This window comes from Trichomycterus rosablanca, chromosome 13, assembly GCF_030014385.1.
Source record: "Trichomycterus rosablanca isolate fTriRos1 chromosome 13, fTriRos1.hap1, whole genome shotgun sequence".
Taxonomy (NCBI): Eukaryota; Metazoa; Chordata; class Actinopteri; order Siluriformes; family Trichomycteridae; genus Trichomycterus; species Trichomycterus rosablanca.
In genome coordinates, this window is record NC_086000.1 from 37,939,596 (window position 1) to 37,966,393 (window position 26,798).

General features: G+C 46.0%; 1 protein-coding gene across 2 annotated transcripts in view; it reads left to right on the forward strand.

Annotated features, from left to right (window-relative positions):
- The first annotated feature begins 5,337 nt into the window (after nucleotides 1-5,337).
- slc8a1b (solute carrier family 8 member 1b) overlaps nucleotides 5,338-26,798 on the forward strand; it is a 66,225-nt gene continuing 44,764 nt past the window's right edge. For both annotated transcript variants that reach the window (XM_063006969.1, XM_063006967.1), the window contains exons 1-2: nucleotides 5,338-5,601; nucleotides 8,025-9,864. In XM_063006969.1, the coding sequence (XP_062863039.1) occupies nucleotides 8,069-9,864 (1,796 nt within the window). In that variant the 5' untranslated portion in view covers nucleotides 5,338-5,601; nucleotides 8,025-8,068. The remainder of the gene's footprint in view (nucleotides 5,602-8,024; nucleotides 9,865-26,798) is intronic.

Genomic DNA, 26,798 nt, shown 5'->3' on the forward strand with positions numbered 1-26,798 from the left:
TAATAATAATAATAAATTATATATATTATATATTAAAATTTATATATATATAAAAATCCCCGAAGTTTAACTGTCCGTCCATAAATAAATAAATCTCATTAAATAATAATTAAATATCATGTTATATAAAGATGTATCCAAAAGTATGTGGACACCCAGATAATGATTAAATGTTGCTGTTTCTGCCACATCTATTCCTATTAGGTGTATAAAAATAATACACGGTAAATTTCATGCTTTTGAAATTGTTGCAACAGTTTGGGGAAGTCCCCTCTCTCCTCTCATTCTGCATGATTACACCACGAGCACAAAGCAGCTCTAGAGAGACTGGTCTCAACCTAACTCAACACTTGTGGGATGAATCACACTCGTTATATTTATATTTATATGTATTTATATATATTTATTTATATTTATATTATATTTATATTATATTTATATTATATTTATTTATATTTATATTTATATTTATATTTATATTTATATTTACATTTATATTTAAATTTATATTTATATATATTTATATTTATGTTCCCTGTGTTTGATCTTTATTGTGATTCAGACTCGCTCTGTGAGGAACGTGATGATGAGAAAGTTCTTCACCACACAAACAGTGAAAAGTGGAAGTTTGTGTTTCACCTTCAGAGGACTCGCCTGTTCTTCTTCTGCTTTTACCATCGTGTGTGTGTGTGTTTGTGTGTGTGTGTGTGTGTGTGTGTGTGTGTGAGAGGGGGGAGTGTATGATGGCCTGAGTCATCATATTCTTTGCAAAACCTTTCATGGAAACTTCAGGCAGGCTCTGTGTGTGTGTGTGTGTGTGTGTGTATGTGTGTACACTAAACAGGATGCCCTTACATCACGGGGCATTACACACTTCATTCTTACACTCATGTTCATGTTAGTTCAGAGCCACCAATCCACCTTCTGCATGTTTCACCTCCATTATAACATGGTAACCAATGGTAACATTCTCCTTTATTGTACCATGGTAACCAAAGGTAACGTGTTTCTCCATCCTGCCATGGTAACCAAAGGTAATGTTCTTCTCCACATATCATGGTAACCATGATGACGTCCTCCATCCTACCATGGTAACCAATGGTAACGTTTTCCTCCATCATACCCTGGTAACCGATGGTAACATTCTTCCCCATCATGCCCTGGTAACCAAAGGTAACGTGTTTCTCCATCCTACCATGGTAACCAATGGTAACATTTTCCATCCTACCATGGTAACCGATGGTAACATTCTCCTCCATCATACCCTGGTAAACAATGGTAACATTTTCCATCCTACCATGGTAACCAATGGCAACGTTCTCCTCCATCGTACCATGGTAACCACTGGTAACATTTTCCTCCTTCATACCATGGTAACCGATAGTAACCAATGGCAACCGATGGTAACAATCTTGTCCATTACACCAAGGTAACCGATAGTAATGTTTTCCTCCTTCGTACCATAGTAACCAATAGTAACCGATGGCAACTGATGGTAATGTTCTCCTCCATCATACCATGGTAAGCAATTGTAACCGATAGTAACCATTCTCCTCCATAATACCATGGTAACCAATGGTAACGTTCTTCTGTATTATTATGAGCAATTACTTTATAATCCTGGAACTTTTACCTTACTCATCTTCATACCACCGATTTATCCTGGTCAGGGTCTCAGTGAGTCCAGGTTCCGCAGCATCACTGGGCACAATACAGTTCATGATTAATCACCTCTGATGGCTTCTCAGTGCCCATACACACACACACACACACACACACACAGGAATAGTCTGACTTCACCCATTACAGTGTGAAGTGTAAGGAACAGTGGTCTCTTCACCAAGGTCCAAAACAGGAGCAGAAATCAGTCATGAATCAGGTCACGAATCAGAAGCTGCTGGAACACAGCAAGCAAGTGTTCACAGTCAAGCAAGCTTCATGTCACCATGGGGGACGTTAGTAGATCTGAGCACAGCCAAAAGTATTCGGACGCCCCGATTCAAAAACAGACGGACCTGAGAAGCTTTTCACCCTGAAGTGTGTCTGTGTGTGGGAATTTGTGCCCGTTCAGTAGTACGACTGGGCGCTGATTGATCAGTTGATGTTCCGGTTCATCCCAGAGTTGTTGAGTGAAGCTGAGGTCAGGACCCTGTGCAGGACACTGGAGCTCTTCTTCATGCTGGAACAGGGAAGGTCCTTCCCTAAACTGTTGCCGTGTTATATGATTGATTTATTACAGCTGTTAGTAGCTGCTGTGGCTGAAACACATGGATTCAGAGATTAGATGTGGCATCCACATACTTTTGACCAGGCTGTGTATTATGTTCTGTTTTATCAGTAACCGGAAGTAGATCAGATCTTTGATGTTCATTTCCTGTTGTTGGTCTGAAGGGATTGGGGCGTGTACACATGTGATGAAATTGCTTCGGATATGCGGCGCTGAGGGGGCTCGTGTTCCTCACATGTTCCTGATGCGTTCCTGACGTGTTCCTGACATGTTCCTCACATCTTCCTGATATGTTCCTTACATCATCCTAACATCTTCCTAATGTGTTCCTCTCATGTTCCTCACGTGTTCCTGTCGTGTTCCTGACGTGTTCCTGATGTCTTCCTGACGTCTTCCTGATGTGTTTCTCACATGCTCCTGTTGTGTTCCTCACGTGTTCCTCACATGTTCCTGTCGTGTTCCTGACGTGTTTCTGTCGTGTTCCTGTCATGTTCCTGACGTGTTCCTGACGTCTTCCTCACGTGTTCCCCACATCTTCCTGACGTGTTCCTGACGTTTTCCTCACGTGTTCCTGACATGTTCCTGTCCTGTTCCTGACGTGTTCCTGTCGTGTTTCTGTCATGTTCCTCACGTTTTCCTGACGTGTTCCTGATGTGTTCCTCACGTCTTCCTGTCATGTTTCTGTCATGTTTCTGTCATGTTCCTCACGTTTTCCTGATGTGTTCCTAACATGTTCCTCACATCTTTCTGATGTGTTCTTCACGTGTTCCTGTCGTCTTCCTCACATCTTCCTGTCGTCTTCCTCACATGTTCCTCACATCTTCCTAATGTGTTCCTGTCGTGTTTCTGACGTGTTCCTAACGTGTTCCTGATGTGTGCCTGTCGTGTTCCTGACGTCTTCCTGATGTGTTCCTCACATGTTTCTGTTTTGTTCCTCACGTGTTCCTCACATGTTCCTGTCAGGTTCCTCACGTGTTCCTCATGTCTTCCTGATGTGTTCCTGACGTGTTCCTAACGTGTTCCACACATGTTCTTTTTTGACGTGTTTTTGGACCATCCGACCCGATGTACCTCGGGGGCGAGAACTTTTTGGACGTCTCTATCAACCTGAGTCATTAGAAGCTCCGCGGTGGCACCGTTAGCCGTCCTGTCACATCGTCCCATTTATCTGATTGTCGGCGGGAAGATCACGGCTCATGAAGCGCTGCCACCTCTCTCCAGATTAATACGTCTGGTTTTACAGGCACAGTCAGTCATATCCGATTCCCTGATGGTGTTTCACCTCTACTGCTGACCGAGGAGGGTCATGACTAACACACGTGTGCAGTACCGACCTTCTCGCTGGGATTGATCTTCAGCGCTGAGGAGGCGTCGGACGCTCCCTCGTCATTCAGTCAGATCATCACTCAGAATTAAGGCGCCTCAATAGGAGCATTTTAAGGGATCTAAGAATTTAGACACGCCCTCTTCTCGGGAGTGTGGGACCTTTCCTGTTCCAGTGTCCTGCACAGAGCCCTGAGCTCAGCCCCACTCAGCAGCTCTGGGATGAACCGGAACACCGACTGATTGATCCATGCCCAGCCCAAGGACACTTCCCCAGACCCTCCCTTTAATCATTAAACTGCATTCAACAGAATATGACAGTTATGACAGAATACACTTTGAGCAAGTGAGGGTTAAGGGCCTCGCTCAGGGGTCCAACAGTTGGTGGTGGGGCTTGAACCTGCAACCTTCTAATTACAAGTCCAGTACAAGTACCACTGAGCTACCACTGCCCACTTATAATTAATTAATTACGTACAATTATGACTGAATACAGTCATACAATTTAAACACGTGAGGGTTAAGGGCCTCGCTCAGGGGTCCAACAGTAGGGACAGTTGGTGTTGGGGCTTGAACCTGCAACCTTCTAATTACTAGTCCACTAACTAACCACTGAGCTACCACTGCACACTTACAATTAATTAATTATTTACAATTATGACTGAATACAATCATACATTTTGAGCATGTGAGGGTTAAGGGCCTCGCTCAGGGGCCCAACAGTGCCAAATGTTGGTGTTGGGGCTTGAAACTGCAACCTTCTAATTACTAGTCCAGTACCTTAACCACTGAGCTACCACTGCACACTTACAATTAATTAATTATTTACAATTATAACTGAATACAATCATACATTTTGAGCAAGTGAGGGTTAAGGGCCTCACTCAGGGGCCCAACAGTTGGTGGTGGGGCTTGAACCTACAACCTTCTAATTACAAATCCACCTACTAACTACTGAGTAATTTACAATGAATGAATTGCTTACAATTATGACTGAATACAGTCATACATTTCGAGCAAGTGAGGGTTAAGGGCCTCGCTCAGGGACCCAACAGTTGGTGGTGGGGCTTAAACCTGCAAACGTCTAATTACAAGTCCAGTACCAGTACCACTGAGCTACCACTGCCCACTTATAATTAATTAATTATGTACAATTATGACTGAATACAGTGTGCGTTAAGGGCCTTGCTCAGGGGCCCAACAGTTGGTGGTCGGGCCTGAACTGGCAACCTTCTAATAGTCCACTAACTAACCACTAAGCTACCACTGCACACTTACAATTCATTAATTATTTACAATTATGACTGAATACATAGTCAATCATACATTTTGAGCAAGTGTGGGTTAAGGGTCTCACTCAGGGGTCCAACAGTCATGGTGAGACTTGAACCTGCAACCTTCTAATTACCAGTCCAGTAACTAACCAATGAGCTACCACTGATGTTAAGATCCGCTAGCGTTCCCATCAGTGGTTGATATGACAGTTCATGCTGGCAGCCTTGGTCCAGCCATACAAGCACTGTCATCTTCCAACTGAACCGGCACAAATTCCCACAGGAGTATTACAGAGTCTCATGTATTTGCATCACGTTTTTGAAACGGGACGGTCCAGCAAGAGCGCGGTTAGGTGTCCAAATACTTATGGCTGCAGAAGGGAGGGGTGAGAGAGTGAAAGAGAGAGACACACACACTTTCTCTCTCTCACACACACACACACACACACACACATACACACACTCTCTCTCTCACACACACACCGCGAGGAGAAGAATGAGGAAGAACTGGCTCGGTCAGTGCTCGTGTTCTCCAGGCGCAGCAGATCTCCGCTGGATCTGATCGCGATCTGTTTGGATCAGATCGGATCGGTGCGGGTGTGTGAAGGGAACGAGGAGCGGCTCCCAGCGCGGCGCAATACTGCGGGTCTCCAGTGCGCCTTTATCTGCGCTATAAAAGCCCGAGCGAATGCCAGCTGGAGCAGTGCGGCACCAACGCGCTTCGGTTCCCTCCAGCTTCAGCTCCGGCTTCAGCTTCAGCTCCGTCCGCGTCCGAAGGTAAGACTCAACCGACCCGACCCGACCCGACCAGACCAGACCGCTTCACCTATACCTATACCCACACACACCGCGTGCACATCGCAGAATCCCTTCCGCGTGGATGAAACACGCGTGAGATTTCACGCCACGCATCCCCAGCGCGATTAAAAGCGCGCATTCGCTTCTTAATTCTAATATTTAATTAATCTTTGATTTAATTCTAGTTCTAGATCGGACCGCGTGTACGCTGTACACACACACACACACACATGCACATCAATCTTCCGATCTGGTGCGTTTTGTGGCGTATTATTTGGCGCATTTGCGCTGATTACACGCGTGTTTTTCGGTCCCCGGATCGCGCATCTGTTAAATCGGGCTGCGTGCACCCTGCAGATGCGTGTGTGTGTGTGTGTGTGTGTGTGTGTGTGTGTGTTTTGCGCATCCTAATATTCATCAGTCCCCAAATGCACCAAAATGTGAAATTAACGCGCGATCCTGCAAAAAGAGGTTCTTCTAGCACCCCTACAGGCTCCTCATCCCACTGTGGAATTTCTGGAGACCAACTAAGAGGAGCTTTTGGAATAAAAAGGCAGACAAGCGGAGAGATCAGAGGAACCATTTTACAGCGAGCAGCGAGGATCGTTAATGTCTTTTTTGATGAGTCTTCAAGAAAAGGGTTCGATCCTGCACCCTTAAGGTTTTTTTCTTTCAGGTTCGCGTCAGTGATGGATTTTTATATGAAACCAGAAATTGGGGAGAAGAAATTCCCTGACATCCAGTAGAGGTTGTAGGTAGATTAAGAACACTTTTTAGGACCCTAATTATTTTCCCTCCTTTTTTTCCTCTTCTTATTTTTTAAGAATGGTCAGAACTGGACGATCGTTTTGTTGGTTCTGGTGTAAAGAAACGTTTCATCTGGAACCATGAAGGGTTTTCAGTTTTATCCTTTAGTAGTACGACCCTACAAGACAGGGCTCCAGAAAGAGAGGGGCCCTAAAGCAGCACCTTAAAAGGTTCCAAAAGACCAGATTTGGTAGTGTGGTGGGTCTTTGAGAACCTTTAAGGATCTTCAGGTGCCAACCGAAGAACCCATACAGTAGAGGTTGAGGTTCTGGTGTAAAGAAACGTTTCATCTGGAACCATGAAGGGTTTTCAGGTTTACCCTTTAAGAACCTTTACAGGAATTTAGAAGTAAAGAAGTAGAACCCTACAAGATAGGGCTCCTGAAAAAGAGGGGTTCCTGAGACCAGATATGGTAGTGTGGTGGGTCTTTGAGAACCTTTAAGGATCTTAAAGTGGAATCCTCCAATTGAAGGTGCCAACCGAAGAACCTATACAGTAGAGGTTGAGGTTCTGGTGCAGAAACCGTTTGAAATTTACAGTAAATCTGATGTCGTCCTTCAGGTCATCCAAGGATTTTGGAGGTACCTGCTGAATCTGGTTCCTCTCAAGGTTCCTTCTGTTAACTGTAGTGCGTTTTTCCTGCCACCGTTGCCCTTGGCTGCTCAACAAAGGTTTTTGGTTTGTTGGTCCTTGATTCTGTGAAGTTGCTTTGAAACAACGTCTCTTATAAAAGGCGCTGTATAAATAAATCTGACTTGACACCAAACCCTAGAGACGGTTCTCTGAGGAGCTTAGTCCTTCCAGAAAACACGACGAGAAGAACCATAAGCGGTCAGAAGGAACCTTTCGTGTTGGGTTTGAGTATCATCTAACCAGATTAAGAGGAACCTTTTCCAGAATTCAGCCAAATTAGAGTCGGATTCCGTAGAAAGTCCAGATGATAAATGTAAAACGAACCCTTTTGACTCCGAGGTGCAAACTGGAGAAGCAGAGAGCTTGAAATCTTTCAGACGGTCCTTTGAGAAGTAGGAGAAACCGTCTGGAGAACCTACCAAAGAACCGACGTTGATGGGATATTTTCATCGGCACTTTTTTAATTAAGAGTTTTATTAAACAGGATTATATTTAAAAGCTCGTAGGTCTAGTGGGCATGATCGTCAGTGCAGACAGTAGTCTGCTGGGTCGGAAAAGACGGGACTAAAAAAAGTACGGGCGAATAAGAGAGTGGTCGTGTAAGGAAAATATACCCTCCTCGTACGCCACTGAGGTCTCCAGCAGAGGAAGAGGAACTGGCTATGGTAAATAAAAAAGCCTGTGGGTAAAAAAGCTGCCCACCAGAATCTCTGCATGCACCAGCGCATTTAATTTCCACCGGACATCTATAAAACATTGCTATGACCAAAAGATTAGTCATAAAAACGGCGCTTTTTTCCCTCGGAATGGTTCTGCTATTTATACGCTCCTGCTCTGCCTGGTCATGCCGCATTAACTGCATCTATCGCTCCGTGGTGAGGCGCTCCGTCTGCAGCGGCGCTCGTTCCTCCGCTAACGTTCGCTCATGCGTGACCCTCTCTCTCTTTTCTCTGCACCCCCAGGTCTCAAAAGCAGCAGACGGTTCGTTTTCCCCCGCGGCAGAATCATGAGGCGTTCCACGTTCCCCACGATGGCACTGCTCCTGCTCCTGCTCCTCCAAGCTCATCAGGCGACGGCGGAGAACGTACACGAGCGTGCCTCCGACCACGACACATCCTCCAACAAATCGGGGACCTGCGGAGAAACGGTACAGTGCGCCCCAGGAGTACTGCTTCCTGTCTGGGAACCGCAGAACCCCTCCTTCGGGGATAAGGTGGCGCGGGCGACCGTGTACTTCGTGGCCCTGGCTTATATGTTTCTGGGAGTTTCCATCGTCGCCGACCGCTTCATGGCGTCCATCGAAGTCATCACGTCTCAGGAGAAGGAGATCACCATCAAGAAACCCAATGGAGAAACCACCACCACCACCGTGCGCATCTGGAACGAAACCGTGTCCAACCTCACCCTCATGGCGCTGGGATCCTCGGCGCCGGAAATCCTGCTCTCGGTCATCGAGATCTGCGGGCACAACTTCGAAGCCGGCCAGCTCGGACCCGCCACCATCGTCGGGAGCGCCGCTTTCAACATGTTCGTGATCATCGGGCTGTGCGTCTACGTGGTTCCCGACGGGGAGCACCGCAAGGTCAAGCACCTCCGCGTCTTCTTCGTCACCGCCGCCTGGAGCATCTTCGCATACCTCTGGCTCTACCTGATCCTGGCGGTCATCTCGCCGGGGGTGGTCCAGGTCTGGGAGGGCCTCCTGACACTCTTCTTCTTCCCCATCTGCGTGGTGTTCGCGTGGGTCGCCGATCGTCGCCTGCTCTTCTACAAGTACGTCTACAAGCACTACAGGACGGGCAAGCACCGTGGCATGATCATCGAGACCGAAGGGGACCGCCCGCTCCCGTCCAAGGTGGACATCGAGATGGACGGGAAAATGCTCAATTCTCATGCCGTGGACTTCCTGGACGGCACCTTGACCCTGGACTTGGAGGACAAAGACCTGGATGAAGAAGAGGCTCGGCGTGACATGGCCAAAATATTGAAGGAACTCAAGCAGAAACATCCGGATAAAGAGGTGGAGCAGCTGATCGAGCTGGCGAACTACCAGGTCTTGAGCCAGCAGCAGAAGAGCCGGGCGTTTTATCGGTGCCAGGCTACCCGCTTGATGACCGGCGCCGGGAATATTTTAAAGAAACACGCAGCGGATCAAGCACGCAAGGCGGTCAGCATGCACGAGGTGCGCAGCGACGTCGGAGAGAACGAGCCCATCTCGAAGATCTACTTCGACCCAGGATCCTACCAGTGCCTGGAGAACTGTGGCACCATGGCCATCAACGTGGTACGCCGCGGCGGCGACCTGAACCAAACCATCTCGGTCGAGTTCCGCACGGAAGACGGGACAGCCAACGCCGGCTCGGATTACGAGTTCACCGAGGGCACGGTGGTGTTCAAGCCAGGCGAGGTCCAGAAGGAGATCCGCGTGGGCATCATCGACGACGACATCTTCGAGGAGGACGAGAACTTTCACATCCACCTGAGCAACGTCCGCGTCCTCCACGAGGGTGACGAGCCCGAGAACGCCGAGGCCAACCACGTGGACGCCGTCGCCACCCTCGGCATGCCCTCCACCGCCACCGTCACCATCTTCGACGACGACCACGCCGGAATCTTCACCTTCGAGGAACCCGTGACCCACGTGAGCGAGAGCGTCGGCGTCATGGAGGTGAAGGTTCTCCGGACGTCCGGAGCTCGAGGCGTCGTCACCCTCCCCTACAAGACGGTGGAAGGGGCGGCCAAGGGCGGCGGCGAGGACTTCGAGGACTCCCACGGCGTCCTGGAGTTCCAGAACGATGAGATTTTGTAAGTCACGTCTCTTATTCTTACACTCCTGGCTCGGTAGCATTGTGTTTTCTATACATGTATTAGTGCATTCAAGTCAGAGCTCACAGTAGTGGTTCCCATCATCCCAAATCTGCAGATCAGATTTCACTGTGTGTACTGGCAGTTGTAAGCGAGTGGTTAAGGTTTTGGATTAGTAATCAAAAGGTCTTTGGTTCAAGCCCCACCACTGCACTGCCAGGTTGCTGCTGTTGGGCCCTTGAGCAAGGCCCTTAACCCTCAAATGCTCAGACTGACGCTTTAGATAAAAAGCGTCTTCTATATACAGTAGCTATAGCTTCTCACAAGACTTGGAGGACATCTTTGCGCTGTTCGATCAGTCGGTGTTCCAGTTCGTCCCAGAGCTGCTGAGTGGGGCTGAAGTCAGGGTCATGCTAGAACAGGGAAGGTCCTTCCCTAAACTGTTGCTGCAAGGTCGGAGGCATGTGTTTTCCTTTACATGACTGATTTATTACACCTGTTAGTAACTGTTGTGGCTGAAACACGTGGATTTAATAACTAGAAAGGACGTCCCAATACTTTTGACCATATCTGTGTACCCACCTGCCCAGGGTTGCCAGATAATATTTAATACCCCCAACCCATCAAGCTACTTGTCTACTGGTAAGTTTGGACATAGATGTGGCGCCCGGTGGTACGTTGAGGGTTCTCATCTCGGCTGAACGACCGTGTGGTCGCGTGGCATCACGGCGAGCTCTGAAGCTTCAGCTTGACGGCATGGAGGAGGCCGGCTCTTTTCCCTCCACGCTCCGACTCTCCTTTGTTCTCCGGGCGCCCCACCATCTCCCCCCGACTCCGTTCTGCTTCCTGTTGTTTGATCCGAGCCAGAGAGCCGGGCACGTCCGTGTATCGGATGTCGGACTGCGGCGTCGGATTCTGCCACACGGAGGTCTGATCAGTAAGGGCTCGATGTTTCGTAGGCCTGTGTGTGTGCGTGTGCGTGTGTGTGTGTGTGTGTGTGTGTGTGTGTGTGTGTGTGTGTGTGTTAATTGTAAAATCATAAATGGGGCCGTAGCCAGATGTGCGCTTTTGGGGCGTGTTTATGCTCGTGTGATCGCTCTGTGGTTCATTACAGCTCGGTGGGTAGCGCTGCCCCCTCACAGCAAGAAGGTTCTTGGTTTGATTCCCAGGTGGAGTTTTTCGGGTCCTTTCTGTGTGGAGTTTGCATGTTCTCCCTGTATCTGTGTGGGTTTCCTCCTACAGTCCAAAACATGCAGTCAGGACAACTGGAGCAACTAGAAATTGCTCTAAGTGTGTGTGTGTGTGTGTGTGTGTGTGTGTGTGTGTGTGTGTGTGTGTGTGTGTGTGTGTGTGTGTGTGTTTTTTAATTGTATATTCATAAATGGGGCCGTAGCCAGTTTAGGACGCGCACAGGAAATCAATCCGCTAATTAGTCTGATTGGTTGGTCCCGGCTGGGTATGTCTCAGTGCCCGCGCCAGCGGATTCCGCCGCGGTTTGGACTGGTGTGAGTGTTCCACTTTGGTTCCATGTTCCTCGGAGGTTCCACTCCCACTGAGCGCCGTGGTTTTGGGGTGTGTCTATGCTGGTGCGATCGCTCTGTGGTTCGTTACAGTAATTAGGAAGCTTCTGTTCTAGCTCACCGCCGTTACTGAACCTAAAGATGCGCCGGAGGAGCTGCGATCAGCACAAATCATGTTAATAAATTAAGGAGCTCGTGCTCTTATACATAATTAATAAATAATTAACTACTTTTAAAAGAATTGAAAGCAGTGGATGCATCCCTAGGCAGCAGGAAGGTGGAGCGGTCCGGGTCCTTTTTGTGTAGAGTTTGCATGTTCTCCTCGTGTCTGTGTGGGTTTCCTCTGAGAGCTCCGGTTTCCTCCCACAGTCCAAAAACATGCAGTCAGGATAACTGGAGCAACTAGAAAGTGTGTGTGTGTGTGTGTGTGTGTGGTTAACTATTAAGGTCGCTGTGCTGTGCTGTGTACCATAGCTTGAAATTAAGCACATTCTTATAACATATATAAGATACAGCGGTACCTTGAAACTGGACCTCAGTCTGTTCTGGGAGTGGTGTTGAGTTTTAAAGACGTTGAGTTTCGAGGTATTTTGTCCCATAATGATGTTTGAGGAACCTGTTAATGCGTCCATGGTCCCGTGGAGCTGCAGATATTTTAGTCTCATGTAAAATAATGAGGTTGTTTTTGACACTTAAACACTGAAAATAACACAAATATAATATAAACACACTGAAACACAATTACTAACAGTTACACATCAATAAAAGTTTAGTTTTACTTCTTTATTGTTTCCTGACGCTTCTTAATTGTGGAGATGCTTGATGTTGGAATACCGTATTCCCTTCAGCACCGGCGCATTCACACGAGAAGTGACAAAAACGCTTCTGCGCCGCTGTGCCGTTATTTCCTGTGAAGTGTGACGGCGGTGCACAAAACTTACCGTGACTTACTGTAGTAAAACAGCGAGTGAGGAATGTGATTAGTGGAGGAACTTATGAGCAGTAATAATGAAGAGAAGTTTAGTGCTCCTGTCTCCTTCTTTTACTACATTAAACCACGTTAAGCTTTATCTGGTGTCTCAGAGTCGGCTATGTCAGAGCGTTCTGGGCCTACGTAAAGATTTTTGGAATGGCAGAGTTAGCTTTAGTCAGATTTGTGCTGGGTCCGAGTCTGGTTCCTCTTCTGTTACTGGACCTTCCACCGGTCCAGACGGGCGGTTGTCCAGACGGTCTGTACGCCCCCTGTTCCTGCCCGAGTGAAAATGGTCCGTGTGTTCCGAACAGATCAGAAGCAGATGTGGAGGGTCAGACTTTCCGGGGGCCCGTCGGTCGTTCTGCTGCATAGTTTCCAGGCCGCGTGGCTGAGTGGATTTTAATAACGCTCCTGTAATAAAATGACGAGGGGAGCCGGGCAGTGGTGTATAAAGTACCTGAAGGCCATACTTGAGTAAAAGTACAAGTATCTTACCAGAAATGTACTTAGATAGAAGTAAAAGTCACCTTTTAAAATATTACTTGAGAAAAAGTCTAAAAGTATCTGATGTTTAATGTACTAAAGTATTAAAAGTAATTTGATATTAAATGTACTTAAGTATTGAAAGTAATTTGATATTAAATGTACTTAAGTATTAAAAGTAGAAGTAAAAGTAAATGCTGTTAGTATAAACTGAAGCGGTCATTTAGAAAAATATAAGATTGTTCTTTTAAGCCTGTAAACCACCTTAACAAGCTTTTTTCTTCCTTCCATCTGAACATGATCTGTGCCAATTCATGATTATAATCAGCTGTTCACATCACCTATTTGAAATCACGACATTATTTAGTTGTTTTTTAACCTTATTACGAGGACTAAATTGCCCTGTTCCAACCTTTTTTAGAATGTGTTGTAGCTTAAAATGCATGTATGTGTATGTTAAGAATGAAGTTGACCAGACAAAACATGAAATATTTTGGGTTCATAAACGATGGAATAAGAGTCGATGTCAATGTAAAAAACACTGCATCTATTTTATTTGCATTTTCTATACTGTTCCATTTTTTTTATTTGGGTAGTACATTCAAGTTATAGATACTGTATATATCACAATAACCTAAAACAACTGAATTTTGGCAGAATTAATTTAAACACTTTTAACACTTTTAACCCTTTAATGATCTGCTCAACCATTAGTTTGAATCTAAATATTTGGGTAAAATAAGCTGTATTTAAATAATCTTTTTTGGGCTGTATCTACTCCCTGATTGGCATGTGTTAAACTAAAAAAATATTGGTATTCTTACTTTAAGAAAACACCATTTCTAACTTATGTGTCAACCTGAAGCAGCAGCTGAAAGATCATCCATAAAATGTTGAAAGTTGAGTTCTTGTTGAGAGCATTAAAGGGTTAAAGACGTGCTGCATGTTCCTCAGCACCATGAATGTTTCCTCTGTCAGTGTAATACAGAAGTTATCTGAGGAAATATTTGTCCGTAGGTGAGTTTTTAAAAATGATGGGACACATCATGTCTGCACTGAATTAATTACAAACTCATGTAGTGAAACGTTTTATTTGTGGTTCGAATATAATCGGTAGCTAGATATCTGAACAATGTTAATGCTAATAATAATAATAATAATAATAAAAACAATGGTGCTGTGGCTTTACTTTGTTAATCATTCCTAACTTACATCAGTGTGTAGGACGGGGAGATTCTGAAATGCCGATTATTCCGTATCTTTGAGTGAACGATGCGCTTTTACAAAACGTTTGCATCTGCGCATTAATGTGTTTAACCGCTGATGTCATTTACAAGCGCAGATTCGCCAAACCTGCTGCAGTCTGTCACACATCTCACATCGTTTAGCTAAAAAATTCTTGTTGTTTTATTTTGTTGTAACGAGTAACGAATTCGCATACAGCAAATGTATCGGAGTAAAAGTACACAATTTCTTTAGGAAATGTAGTGGAGTAAAAGTGAAAATTAACAATTTTTTTTATACGCCAGTAAAGTACAGATACTCTAAAAAACTACTTAAGTACTGTAACGAAGTATTATTACTTCGTTACTTTACACCACTGGAGCCGGGTATGACGGGACGGTGTCCACACCGCGAGTGTGCAGCGGAAACCCGGAGCCAGCGCCAGGTCTGGATTGGTGTCGGACGCTGAACGCCGATACCCGAACACGTCATTACACCACGCTGGTGTATCTGTGGAATGTGGAAGGGTTCCGGGAGCGGAACATGTGACCTTCTGGTCTGTCCTGTTTCCACGTCTGTATTTATGGTTGGAACGTCCTCATGGAAAAAAGGAGGTCTGTTACGGAGGAGGAAGAAGAAACGTGGCGTATAAAATCCCTGTAAATCCTATAGAGCTGCAGAACGTCACGGCGGTGGAGGACGAGTGGACAGAACGAGTGGACGTTCATCTCCGGGTGACAGGTACTCCAGATTTTCCACTGAGACACCGAGGGTTTAAACATCTACCGTCACTCCAGATCCATCATCGCCAGAGCTACCTGCTGATCTGCTGATCTGCTACATCTCCTCATACAGGAAGCGCTTCAGGACGGGTTCAGCTCAGGTTCATCTTAGGTTCAGGACAGGTTTGGTTCAGGACAGGTTCAGGATGGATTCAGGTTCAGGGCGTTTTAAGCTCAGGTTCAGGATGGGTTCAGGTTTGGTTCCAGTTCACTTCTGGTTCATGTTCCATCCATGTTCTGTATTGTTCAGGGAGTCTGTAGTGTGTGTGAGTGTGTGTGTGTGTGTGTGAGTGAGTGTGTGTGTGTGTGTGTGTGTGTGAGTGTGTGTGTGTGAGTGTGTGTGTGTGTGTGAGTCCTTGAACACAGTACAGGTGCAGTAAGGACGAGTTGCTCTGAATAAAAGCAGGACTGAAGATAAATGGAGGAGAAAATAGATGATCTATATTAAGTAGCTGGAGGCCATCATCAACCCCCTCCATCCTCCTCCTGGATGGATGCATGATGATGATGATGATGGATGATGGATGATGATGGATGGATGGATGATGATGATGATGGATGGATGCATGATGATGGATGGATGGATGTATGATGGATGTATGATGGATGATGATGGATGGATGGATGATGGATGGATGTATGATGATGGATGGATGCATGATGATGGATGGATGGATGATGATGATGGATGGATGTATGATGATGGATGGATGATGGATGGATGATGGATGGATGATGGATGATGATGATGGATGGATGTATGATGATGAATGGATGATGATGGATGGATGATGGATGGATGATGATGGATGGAGGCATGATGATGGATGATGATGGATGGATGGATGATGATGGATGGATGATGGATGGATGCATGATGATGGATGGATGGATGATGATGATGATGGATGGATGGATGATGATGGATGGATGATGATGAATGGATGCATGATGATGGATGGATGGATGATGATGGATGGATGATGATGATGGATGGATGGATGATGATGGATGGATGATGGATGGATGGATGATGATGATGATGATGATGATGGATGGATGGATGATGATGGATGGATGATGGATGATGGATGGATGATGATGGATGGAGGCATGATGATGGATGGATGGATGATGATGGATGGAGGCATGATGATGGATGGATGGATGATGATGGATGGATGATGGATGGATGCATGATGATGGATGGATGGATGATGATGATGATGATGGATGGATGATGATGAATGGATGCATGATGATGGATGGATGGATGATGATGGATGGATGATGATGATGGATGGATGGATGATGATGGATGATGATGGATGGATGATGGATGGATGGATGATGATGATGATGATGATGGATGGATGGATGATGATGGATGGATGATGGATGATGTATGGATGATGGATGGATGATGGATGGATGGATGATGATGGATGGATGATGGATGGATGATGTATGGATGATGGATGATGTATGGATGATGAATGGATGGATGATGATGGATGGATGATGGATGGATGATGGATGGATGGATGATGTATGGATGATGGATGATGTATGGATGATGGATGATGTATGGATGATGGATGGATGGATGATGATGGATGGATGATGGATGGATGGATGATGTATGGATGATGGATGATGTATGGATGATGAATGGATGGATGATGATGGATGGATGATGGATGGATGGATGATGTATGGATGATGGATGATGGATGGATGATGGATGGATGGATGGATGGATGATGATGATGTATGGATGATGGATGATGTATGGATGATGGATGATGGATGGATGATGGATGGATGGATGATGATGGATGGATGATGGATGGATGGATGGATGGATGATGATGATGTATGGATGATGGATGATGTATGGATGATGGATGATGGATGGATGATGGATGGATGGATGGATGATGGATGGATGGATGGATGGATGATGATGATGATGGATGATGGCTGTTTATTTCTCTGCTGCTCTCACCAGTAAGACTAATCACCGCCTACAGCACCGGGTGTAACCCGAGAACACGAGTGTGTGAGTGTGTGTGTGTGTGTGTGTGTGTGTGTGTGTGTGTGTGTGTGTGTGTGTCTGTTTGTTCACGCTCTCTATTCCGTTGAGCCTGACCGGCTCGGACAGTTTTCAACACCTTGCTTGATTGCACAAACACACACACACACACACACACACTGCCCTTTGCTGGCTCTACAGAGGTCGTTTATCCACAATAAGGAAAATCTCCATACCATTCAGATGTTAAATGTGTGTGTGTGTGTGTGTGTGTGTGTGTGTGTGTGTTTGTGTGAAATGAATAGAATTGTCTGAGTGGACGAGGCATCGCTAAGCAACTGTTTCGGTCCTGTAGGACACAAAAAGTTTAGAACACACACACACACACACACACACACACCAGAGTGTGAACCAAAATTATGTGGACAACCACGGTTTGCTATGGAAAGGCCTGGCTCGCAGTCGACATCCCAGTGCATCCCAAAGGTGTTTAATAGGTCCCATTGGACCACATACATTTTTGTCATGTGACTGTAACCCCTTATTTTTAGTCATATTAGGGATGGGCAACTGAGACCACGCCCACACCCCCACCCAGACCCTATAACTCACACTCATATAAACACACACATACACATAGACCCTAACACACACTCACACATACATACACACACATACTCATATACACACACACACTCAATCTTACACGCACACACACTAAAACACAGTCACACACCCATACACACACTATCTCTCACATACACATACTGTACATGCAGACACAAGCACACACTCACACACACACAAACACACACACACACACACTCACTTACACACATATGCAGACACTTACACACTAACACACACACTCCTGCATATACTAACACACTTTCTCACACACATACACACACTCTTTCTCTCACACACACTTATATACAAATACACACGCTCACTCACACACACACTTATATATACAAACACACACACACATACACGCAGACACATATATACTGTATATATATACACACACTAACACTCTCTCTCACACACACTCCTGCATACACTAACACACACACTCATGCATACACTAATACACTTTCTCACACACATACACACACACTCTTTCTCTCACACACACTAATATACACATACACACGCTCACTCACACACACACTTATATACACAAACACACACACACATACACGCAGACACATATATACACACACTAACACACTCGCTCTTTCACATACACACATACACACACATACATGCAGACACAAACACACACACATATACACTAAGACATTTATATATATATATATACACACTAACACACTCACTCTTTGACACACACACATACATGCAGACCCAAACACTAACACACCTACTCACACACACTCACACATATTCACACTCTCTCTCACACACACACTAACACACATACACACACTCACTCTCTCACACACACACTAACACACATACACACACTCACTCTCTCACACACACACTTATATACACAAACACACACACATATACACTAAGACATACAGTGTATCACAAAAGTGAGTACACCCCTCACATTTCTGCAGATAATTAAGTATATCTTTTCATGGGACAACACTGACAAAATGACACTTTGACACAATGAAAAGTAGTCTGTGTGCAGCTTATATAACAGTGTACATTTATTCTTCCCTCAAAATAACTCAATATACAGCCATTAATGTCTAAACCACCGGCAACAAAAGTGAGTACACCCCTAAGAGACTACAACCCTAAATGTCCAAATTGAGCACTGCTTGTCATTTTCCCTCCAAAATGTCATGTGACTCGTTAGTGTTACTAGGTCTCAGGTGTGCATAGGGAGCAGGTGTGTTCAATTTAGTAGTACAGCTCTCACACTCTCTCATACTGGTCACTGAAAGTTCCAACATGGCACCTCATGGCAAAGAACTCTCTGAGGATCTTAAAAGACGAATTGTTGCGCTACATGAAGATGGCCAAGGCTACAAGAAGATTGCCAACACCCTGAAACTGAGCTGCAGCACAGTGGCCAAGATCATCCAGCGTTTTAAAAGAGCAGGGTCCACTCAGAACAGACCTCGCGTTGGTCGTCCAAAGAAGCTGAATGCACGTGCTCGGCGTCACATCCAACTGCTGTCTTTGAAAGATAGGCGCAGGAGTGCTGTCAGCATTGCTGCAGAGATTGAAAAGGTGGGGGGTCAGCCTGTCAGTGCTCAGACCATACGCCCCACACTACATCAAATTGGTCTGCATGGCTGTCACCCCAGAAGGAAGCCTCTTCTGAAGTCTCTACACAAGAAAGCCCACAAACAGTTTGCTGAAGACATGTCAACAAAGAACATGGATTACTGGAACCATGTCCTATGGTCTGATGAGACCAAGATTAATTTGTTTGGTTCAGACGGTCTCAAGCATGTGTGGCGGCAATCAGGTGAGGAGTACAAAGATAAGTGTGTCATACCTACAGTCAAGCATGGTGGTGGGAATGCCATGGTCTGGGGCTGCATGGGTGCAGCAGGTGTTGGGGAGTTACATTTCATTGAGGGACACATGAACTCCAATATGTACTGTGAAATACTGAAGCAGAGCATGATCCCCTCCCTCCGGAAACTGGGTCGCAGGGCAGTGTTCCAGCATGATAATGACCCCAAACACACCTCTAAGACGACCACTGCTTTATTGAAGAGGCTGAGGGTAAAGGTGATGGACTGGCCAAGCATGTCTCCAGACCTAAACCCAATAGAACATATTGGGGCATCCTCAAGCGGAATGTGGAGGAGCGCAAAGTCTCGAATATCCGCCAGCTCCGTGATGTCGTCATGGAGGAGTAGAAAAGCATTCCAGTGGCAACCTGTGAAGCTCTGGTAAACTCCATGCCCAGGAGAGTTAAGGCAGTTCTGGGAAATAATGGTGGCCACACAAAATATTGACACTTCAGGAACTTTCACTAAGGGGTGTACTCACTTTTGTTGCCGGTGGTTTAGACATTAATGGCTGTATATTGAGTTATTTTGATGGAAGAATAAATTTACACTGTTATATAAGCTGCACACAGACTACTTTTCATTGTGTCAAAGTGTCATTTTGTCAGTGTTGTCCCATGAAAAGATATACTTAAATATCTGCAGAAATGTGAGGGGTGTACTCACTTTTGTGATACACTGTATATATATACAGGGGTTGGACAAAATAACTGAAACACCTGGTTTTAGACCACAATAATTTATTAGTATGGTGTAGGGCCTCCTTTTGTGGCCAATACAGCGTCAATTCGTCTTGGAAATGACATATACAAGTCCTGCACAGTGGTCAGAGGGATTTTAAGCCATTCTTCTTGCAGGATAGTGGCCAGGTCACTATGTGATGCTGGTGGAGGAAAACGTTTCCTGACTCGCTTCTCCAAAACACCCCAAAGTGGCTCAATAATATTTAGATCTGGTGACTGTGCAGGCCATGGGAGATGTTCAACTTCACTTTCATGTTCATCAAACCAATCTTTCACCAGTCTTGCTGTGTGTATTGGTGCATTGTCATCCTGATACACGGCACCGCCATTGGATGCACATGGTCCTCCAGAATGGTTCGGTAGTCCTTGGCAGTGACGCGCCCATCTAGCACAAGTATTGGGCCGAGGGAATGCCATGATATGGCAGCCCAAACCATCACTGATCCACCCCCATGCTTCACTCTGGGCATGCAACAGTCTGGGTGGTACACTTCTTTGGGGCTTCTCCACACCGTAACTCTCCCGGATGTGGGGAAAACAGTAAAGGTGGACTCATCAGAGAACAGTACATGTTTCACATTGTCCACAGCCCAAGATTTGTGCTCCTTGCACCATTGAAACCGACGTTTGGCATTGGCACGAGTGACCAAAGTTTTGGCTATAGCAGCCCGGCCGTGTATATTGACCCTGTGGAGCTCCCGACGGACAGTTCTGGTGGAAACAGGAGAGTTGAGGTGCACATTTAATTCTGCCGTGATTTGGGCAGCCGTGGTTTTATGTTTTTTGGATACAATCCGGGTTAGCACCCGAACATCCCTTTCAGACAGCTTCCTCTTGCGTCCACAGTTAATCCTGTTGGATGTGGTTTGTCCTTCTTGGTGGTATGCTGACATTACCCTGGATACCGTGGCTCTTGATACATCACAAAGACTTGCTGTCTTGGTCACAGATGCGCCAGCAAGACGTGCACCAACAATTTGTCCTCTTTTGAACTCTGGTATGTCACCCATAATGTTGTGTGCATTGCAATATTTTGAGCAAAACTGTGCTCTTACCCTGCTAATTGAACCTTCACACTCTGCTCTTACTGGTGCAATGTGCAATTAATGAAGATTGGCCACCAGACTGGTCCAATTTAGCCATGAAACCACCCACACTAAAATGACAGGTGTTTCAGTTATTTTGTCCAACCCCTGTATATATATACTGTATATATACACACTAATACACTCGCTCTCACACACACATACATGTAGACACAAGTACACACTCACACGCACACACACTCCTAAATACACGTACACTCACACACGTAAACTATCACACTCTCTTTCACAGACACACACACACATACACTCACACACACACGCTTGGGTCTGAGTGTGTTACGCTGCAGTGGGAGATTTAAAGCTTTGATCTTCTCTCTGACCGTCGAGCAGATTAAAGCCGTGATGTACGGTGGCCTGCAGGAACCATCTGACACACCCCCCCCCCTTCCCGGGGCGGCGGCGGGGTGATGAACAGCGCCCCGACTCCACTGTGATTTACTAAAATGCCACCGAGTTCCCATGCAGGATCGGTTTAACGTGAGAGAGTCTCTCGGCGTGAGGGCCCGAGTTCATTAGTTCTGATTGGTTAAATGGACAGCAGGGGGCGTCGCCCTGTCTCTGGGTCCCTTCCACCAAGGTGTCGCTCAGGGGTCCAGATGTTGTGCTCCTTACACCCGTCTATACAAAAGGTTTTGAAATAGCACAGACTGTCGATTCACAGCTCAGACGGGGTTATAAAGGGGGGTCAGTTCGTTCTGGCGGTGGGGCTAAGTTCGGGTTCCTTGTAACGAGCGCCCACTGTTCCACTTTGCTGCTGATTATGTTCTTTCATGTTTAATATTCACTCAAAATGTGAATTATTTCTTCTTCTTGTCGGGAGTCTCGTATTGTAAAAGTAGTTCAGATTGTGTCTCCGGGGGTCGTCCTGCTTTATTTCCCTATTTCTGCTTCGACCTGGTTCACTGACGTATTTATAGACGTTCCTCAGGTCAGCGCACACACACACACACACACACACACACACACATACAGTACAGGCCAAAAGTTTGGACACACCTTCTCATTCCTGTGGTTTTTCTAAATTTTTTTAAATTTTCTACATTGTAGATTAATACTAAAGACATCCAAACTATGAAGGAACACATATGGAATTATGTAGTAAACAAAAAAGTGTTAAACAAACCAGAATATGTTTTATATTTTAGATTCTTCAAAGTAGCCATCTTTTGCTTTAATGACAGATTTGCACACTCTTTGAAATTTTCTCAACCAGCTTTATTAGGTTTCCACCTGGAATGGTTTTCAATGAATGTTTGTGCCTTGTCTAGAGTGAATTTTTGGAATTTGTTGCTTTTTTAATGTGTTTGAGACCATCAGTTGGGTTGTGCAGAGGTAGAGTTGGTAAAATATAAAACATATTCTTGTTTGTTTAACACTTTTTGGTTCACTACATAATTCTTCATAGTTTGGATGTCTTCAGTATTAATCTACAATGTAGAAAATAAAAATAATCAAGAAAAAACATTGAAGAGAAGGTGTGTCCAAACTTTTGGCTGGTGTGTCCAAACTTTTGGCCTGTACTGTACATCTACTTTCCATCAGGGGTGCAGGGGTTCCTTCAACTACAAAGGAACGAAACTGAACCTAAAGACTCAGTTTGGGGGCCGGAACGATGGGGCCCGAGATTTATCACGGAGAAGTAAATCGTATTCTGTGTGGGAAGGGATTAAATGGACTTGATGATGTCATTGTCCTTTACGTTTGTGCTTTTTATTAGGTACAGTTGCCCAGATAGCTAACACAACTAACTAGCAAATAAAACTAGCAAAGGTTCCCGACCGTAAATGACTAGGAGCTATTAACTATTAATCTTTTGCGTACACGTCAATCATCTGCGCCTCTGCGCCCCCTCTCTGCTGGCCGAAAGGCAGAAAGACGGGATTCGGTAATCGAGCCACGCTGCCGATCTCTAGGGTTAGCAAATCGGCATCGTGGTTCCCACCAGAGGAGCCGGCAAATCGGTGAGGGAGAAACCGTGATAAATAGAACCACGTCCACCTGGAGCGAATTAACGTTCAACCAGGGAAAACAGACGACTTTTATTTAGAGGAACCGACACATCAATCATCTGTGCCTCCGTGCCCCCTCTGATTGCCATATTTGACAAGGCAGGAAGACGTGATTCGGTAACTGAGCCACGTCACCGATCTACACGTCAGACTATCTTGTTAGATTCCTGCGTTTGCTAAAAGCTGTCTTTTACGTTTGTGATTTTTATTAGTGATGTTGTATTCGGTAAGGTTCCCTTGTGAAGCCCAAAAAGGGCCACGACACCGATCTGAATTCCTGTAAAGACCCATAAAGACGTTGTGGTTCCCAACGGAGGAGCCGACAAATCTGTGAGGAAGCAACCGTGATGAATAGAAACACGTCCACCTGGAGTGAATTAACGTTCAACCAAAAAGCAACAAGCGACTTTCATCTGCGCCTCCGTGCCCCCTCTGATGGCCATATTTCACAGGGCAGGAAGACATGATTCGGTAATCGAGCCACGCCGCTGATCTCCACGTCAGGTTGTCTCGTTACATTTATACGTTGCTAGAAGCTGCTATTAATGTGGTTTACGTTTGTGACTTTTGTGACGGTTCCCTTGTAAAGCCCAGAAAGGGTCGCGACACTTGCTTACATGTTAATCATCTGCGCCTCCATGCCCCCTCTGCTGGCCATAATTGGCAAGGCAGAAAGACGCTAATCGAGCCACGCCGCTGATCTGCTATTAATGTTGTTTATGTTTGTGATTTTTATTAGTGACGTTGTATTCGGTAAGGTTCCCTTGTGAAGCCCAAAAAGGGCTAGGGTTAGGGTTAGCAAACCGGCATCGTGGTTCCCAACGGAGGAGCCAGCAAATCTGTGAGGGAGACTCTGTGATGAATAGAACCAAAAAGCAACAAGCGACTTTTTATTTGAAAGGAACCGACACGTCAATCATCTGCGCCTCCGTGCCCCCTCTGCTGGCCAAAAGGCAGAAAGACGTGATTTAGTAATCAAGCCACATCCCCGATCTCCACGTCAGGTTGTCTCGGTTACATTCCTGTGTTTGCTAAAAGCTGCTGTTAATGTCGTTTCCGTTTGTGATGTTTATTAGTGACGTTGCATTTACGAAGCTGCAAAACTGGAAAGAATTAATAAATTACACGTTACTATACGATAGCTATAATGCAGAAGCAGATAGTTTCCAGCTAGCCGTCGGTCTTCACTGGACCACACAGACCTGGCAGAGCACGGCGACCAGGATTGTCGGGCGCGGTTGGAAACCAGACGTTCGCTGAAGCGTTAGCGCCGCTAACACGGTTAGTTTGATGTCTGGCGGTCTGACAGGTTTGATTCCTCTCCTGGAGACGGAATGTATTTCGGTGCGTCCGCCCCCCTCTGAGATGGACCGGTGCGAACCGTACCCTCGGGTTCATTCAACCAATAAAAAAAGACGTTGGCGTCGGGACCGGTCCCGGTCCCAGTCCGCCCCCCCTCCCTCCTTCCGGTCTGGGTCTCTCTCTTTGAGGATCCTCTGCAGGTCTTCTCTCCGCCCACCGCTCCTGATCCGGTTTCATCCCGTCTGCCGGCTGTTCCTTCTTTATTAGGTCAGCGGCGTATCGTTAGGAGTTCCGAGACGGAGGGGGGCGGAGAGACGGACGGTAAGAGACGGGGGGAATGATGGAGCATAATGCGTTAGACCTCCCGCGAGGTCCACGCTACCCTCCGCCCAGACCGTGTGCTCTCTCCTGGTTGTAGAATAGAAGCTGTGAATGAGCCCGTTCCAAAACGCTCCAAAAAGAGTCGCATCAACTGACTCTAGTCAAAGTTACTCTGATCAGGGTAGCTTTGGGATGAACTGGAACATTGACTAAGGCTTCCTTGACTTGAGCCCAGCCATACAAACAATCCTTTGTACTACTGAACAGGCACAAATTCCCACACACACATCCTTTTAAGTCTTCTCAGAAGGTCACACTGTATTAAATCGATTCTTTTCCCAAATCGACTCATTGAGAGATTCGGTTCAGTGAATCGACTCCAAGCCCAGTTGGGTTTCCTTAAGCCTAAGGAAAGAACTTCTGCAGCGAGTCGGTTCATTGGTGGATTGAGTAGCTGGTTGGCGGACCGTAGTCGCAGCCTCACCTAGCGCTCCCTCCCGTCAGCCTTAGCTAGTTCACCTCGAGGAATTTAAGTAGGATAAACTGGAACATCGACTGAGGCTTCCTTGACTTAACGTCAGCGCCCAGCTATACAAACGATCCTTTGTACTACTGAACGGGCACAAATTCCCACACACACATCCTTTTAAGTCTTCTCAGAAGGTCACTCTGTATTCAATCGATTCTTTTCACGAATCGACTCGTTGAGAGATCCGGTTCAGTGAATCGACTCCCAAGTCCAGTTGGGTTTTATTTGGCGAGTCGGTCCATTGGTGGATTGAGTAGCTGGTTGGCGGACCGTAGTTGCAGCCTCACTTTGCGCTGTCTCTCATCAGCCTTAGCAAGTTCACCTCAAGGAATTTAAGTGTCCTCTCCTCTTTATTCTTGTAGTGGGACATCCGACAAGCTCACGGTCAGGCGTCCGAATACTTTTGACCGTACAGCGTGTGTCGTTTAGCCTCATGATCCCCCTGACTCGAGGAAGACGGTTCAGCTTTAGCCCTATAAACTCAGAATTAAACTCGCTGCAGTAGGACAGCCGTTAACGTTGTGATTCCAATTGCGGCTCCTCTCGGAGGCGTCCAGCCGAAACGCAGTTACACGCCGAGAGCGTCCGACTTCGGATTATCAGTAAGAGTGAGTCGTAACTTTTAAAGAAAGCTGGATGGTTTCCGTTTTTACTTTTATTGCCTGAAAAGAAGCAACTGTTTACGTAATGAGAACGCTGTTCAATGTAGCGTTTAGCATTAAGAGAAGGAGTAGGAGTAGAGGACGTTCCAGATCTTTGTAGCCGCTCGGCTACCTTTATTACTTTTCTCCGTCGTCTCTTGGCGTAAATCGACCTGTCGTGGTTCCAAACGAACTCTGTTTCTCAGGAGCTGCAGCGCTAATCAGCGCTAACACTCAGCGTCTGAATTATTTAAGGTACCCCTGGACGTCCACCCGGAGTCAGTCGGTAAGCGTAGTCAAACGTAATCGCTGTGCGTATCTCACTTACTAGTTTAGGAAGACGGTTTTTTTTCAACCAATTATTTTCCCGAATCGACTCGTTGACCGATTCAGTTCAGTGAATTAACTTCAAGCCCAACTGGGTTTCCTTAAGCCTAAGGAGTCGGTCCACTGGTGGATTGAGTAGCTGGTGTCCTCTCCTCTTTATTCTTTTCTAGCTCAGGGCGGGGCCACTGTTCCTCCCAGACTGTAGGGGGCACTATCCTGGTCCTACATTCTCACCTCTTCTCCCTTTTAGTGGACACCGATTCTCTCTGACTCCTACCCATAGTCGCAAGCGTTTGGCTCCAGGCGCCCTCTGCTGGTGAGTCTGGGTTACACATGCTCACCAGACTTAGAAGCTCAGATTTGGGTTCTAGCGTTTGGCTTGACATTGGACGTTCGCTCCTGCCACCTACACTGCCCAATAACGGCCAC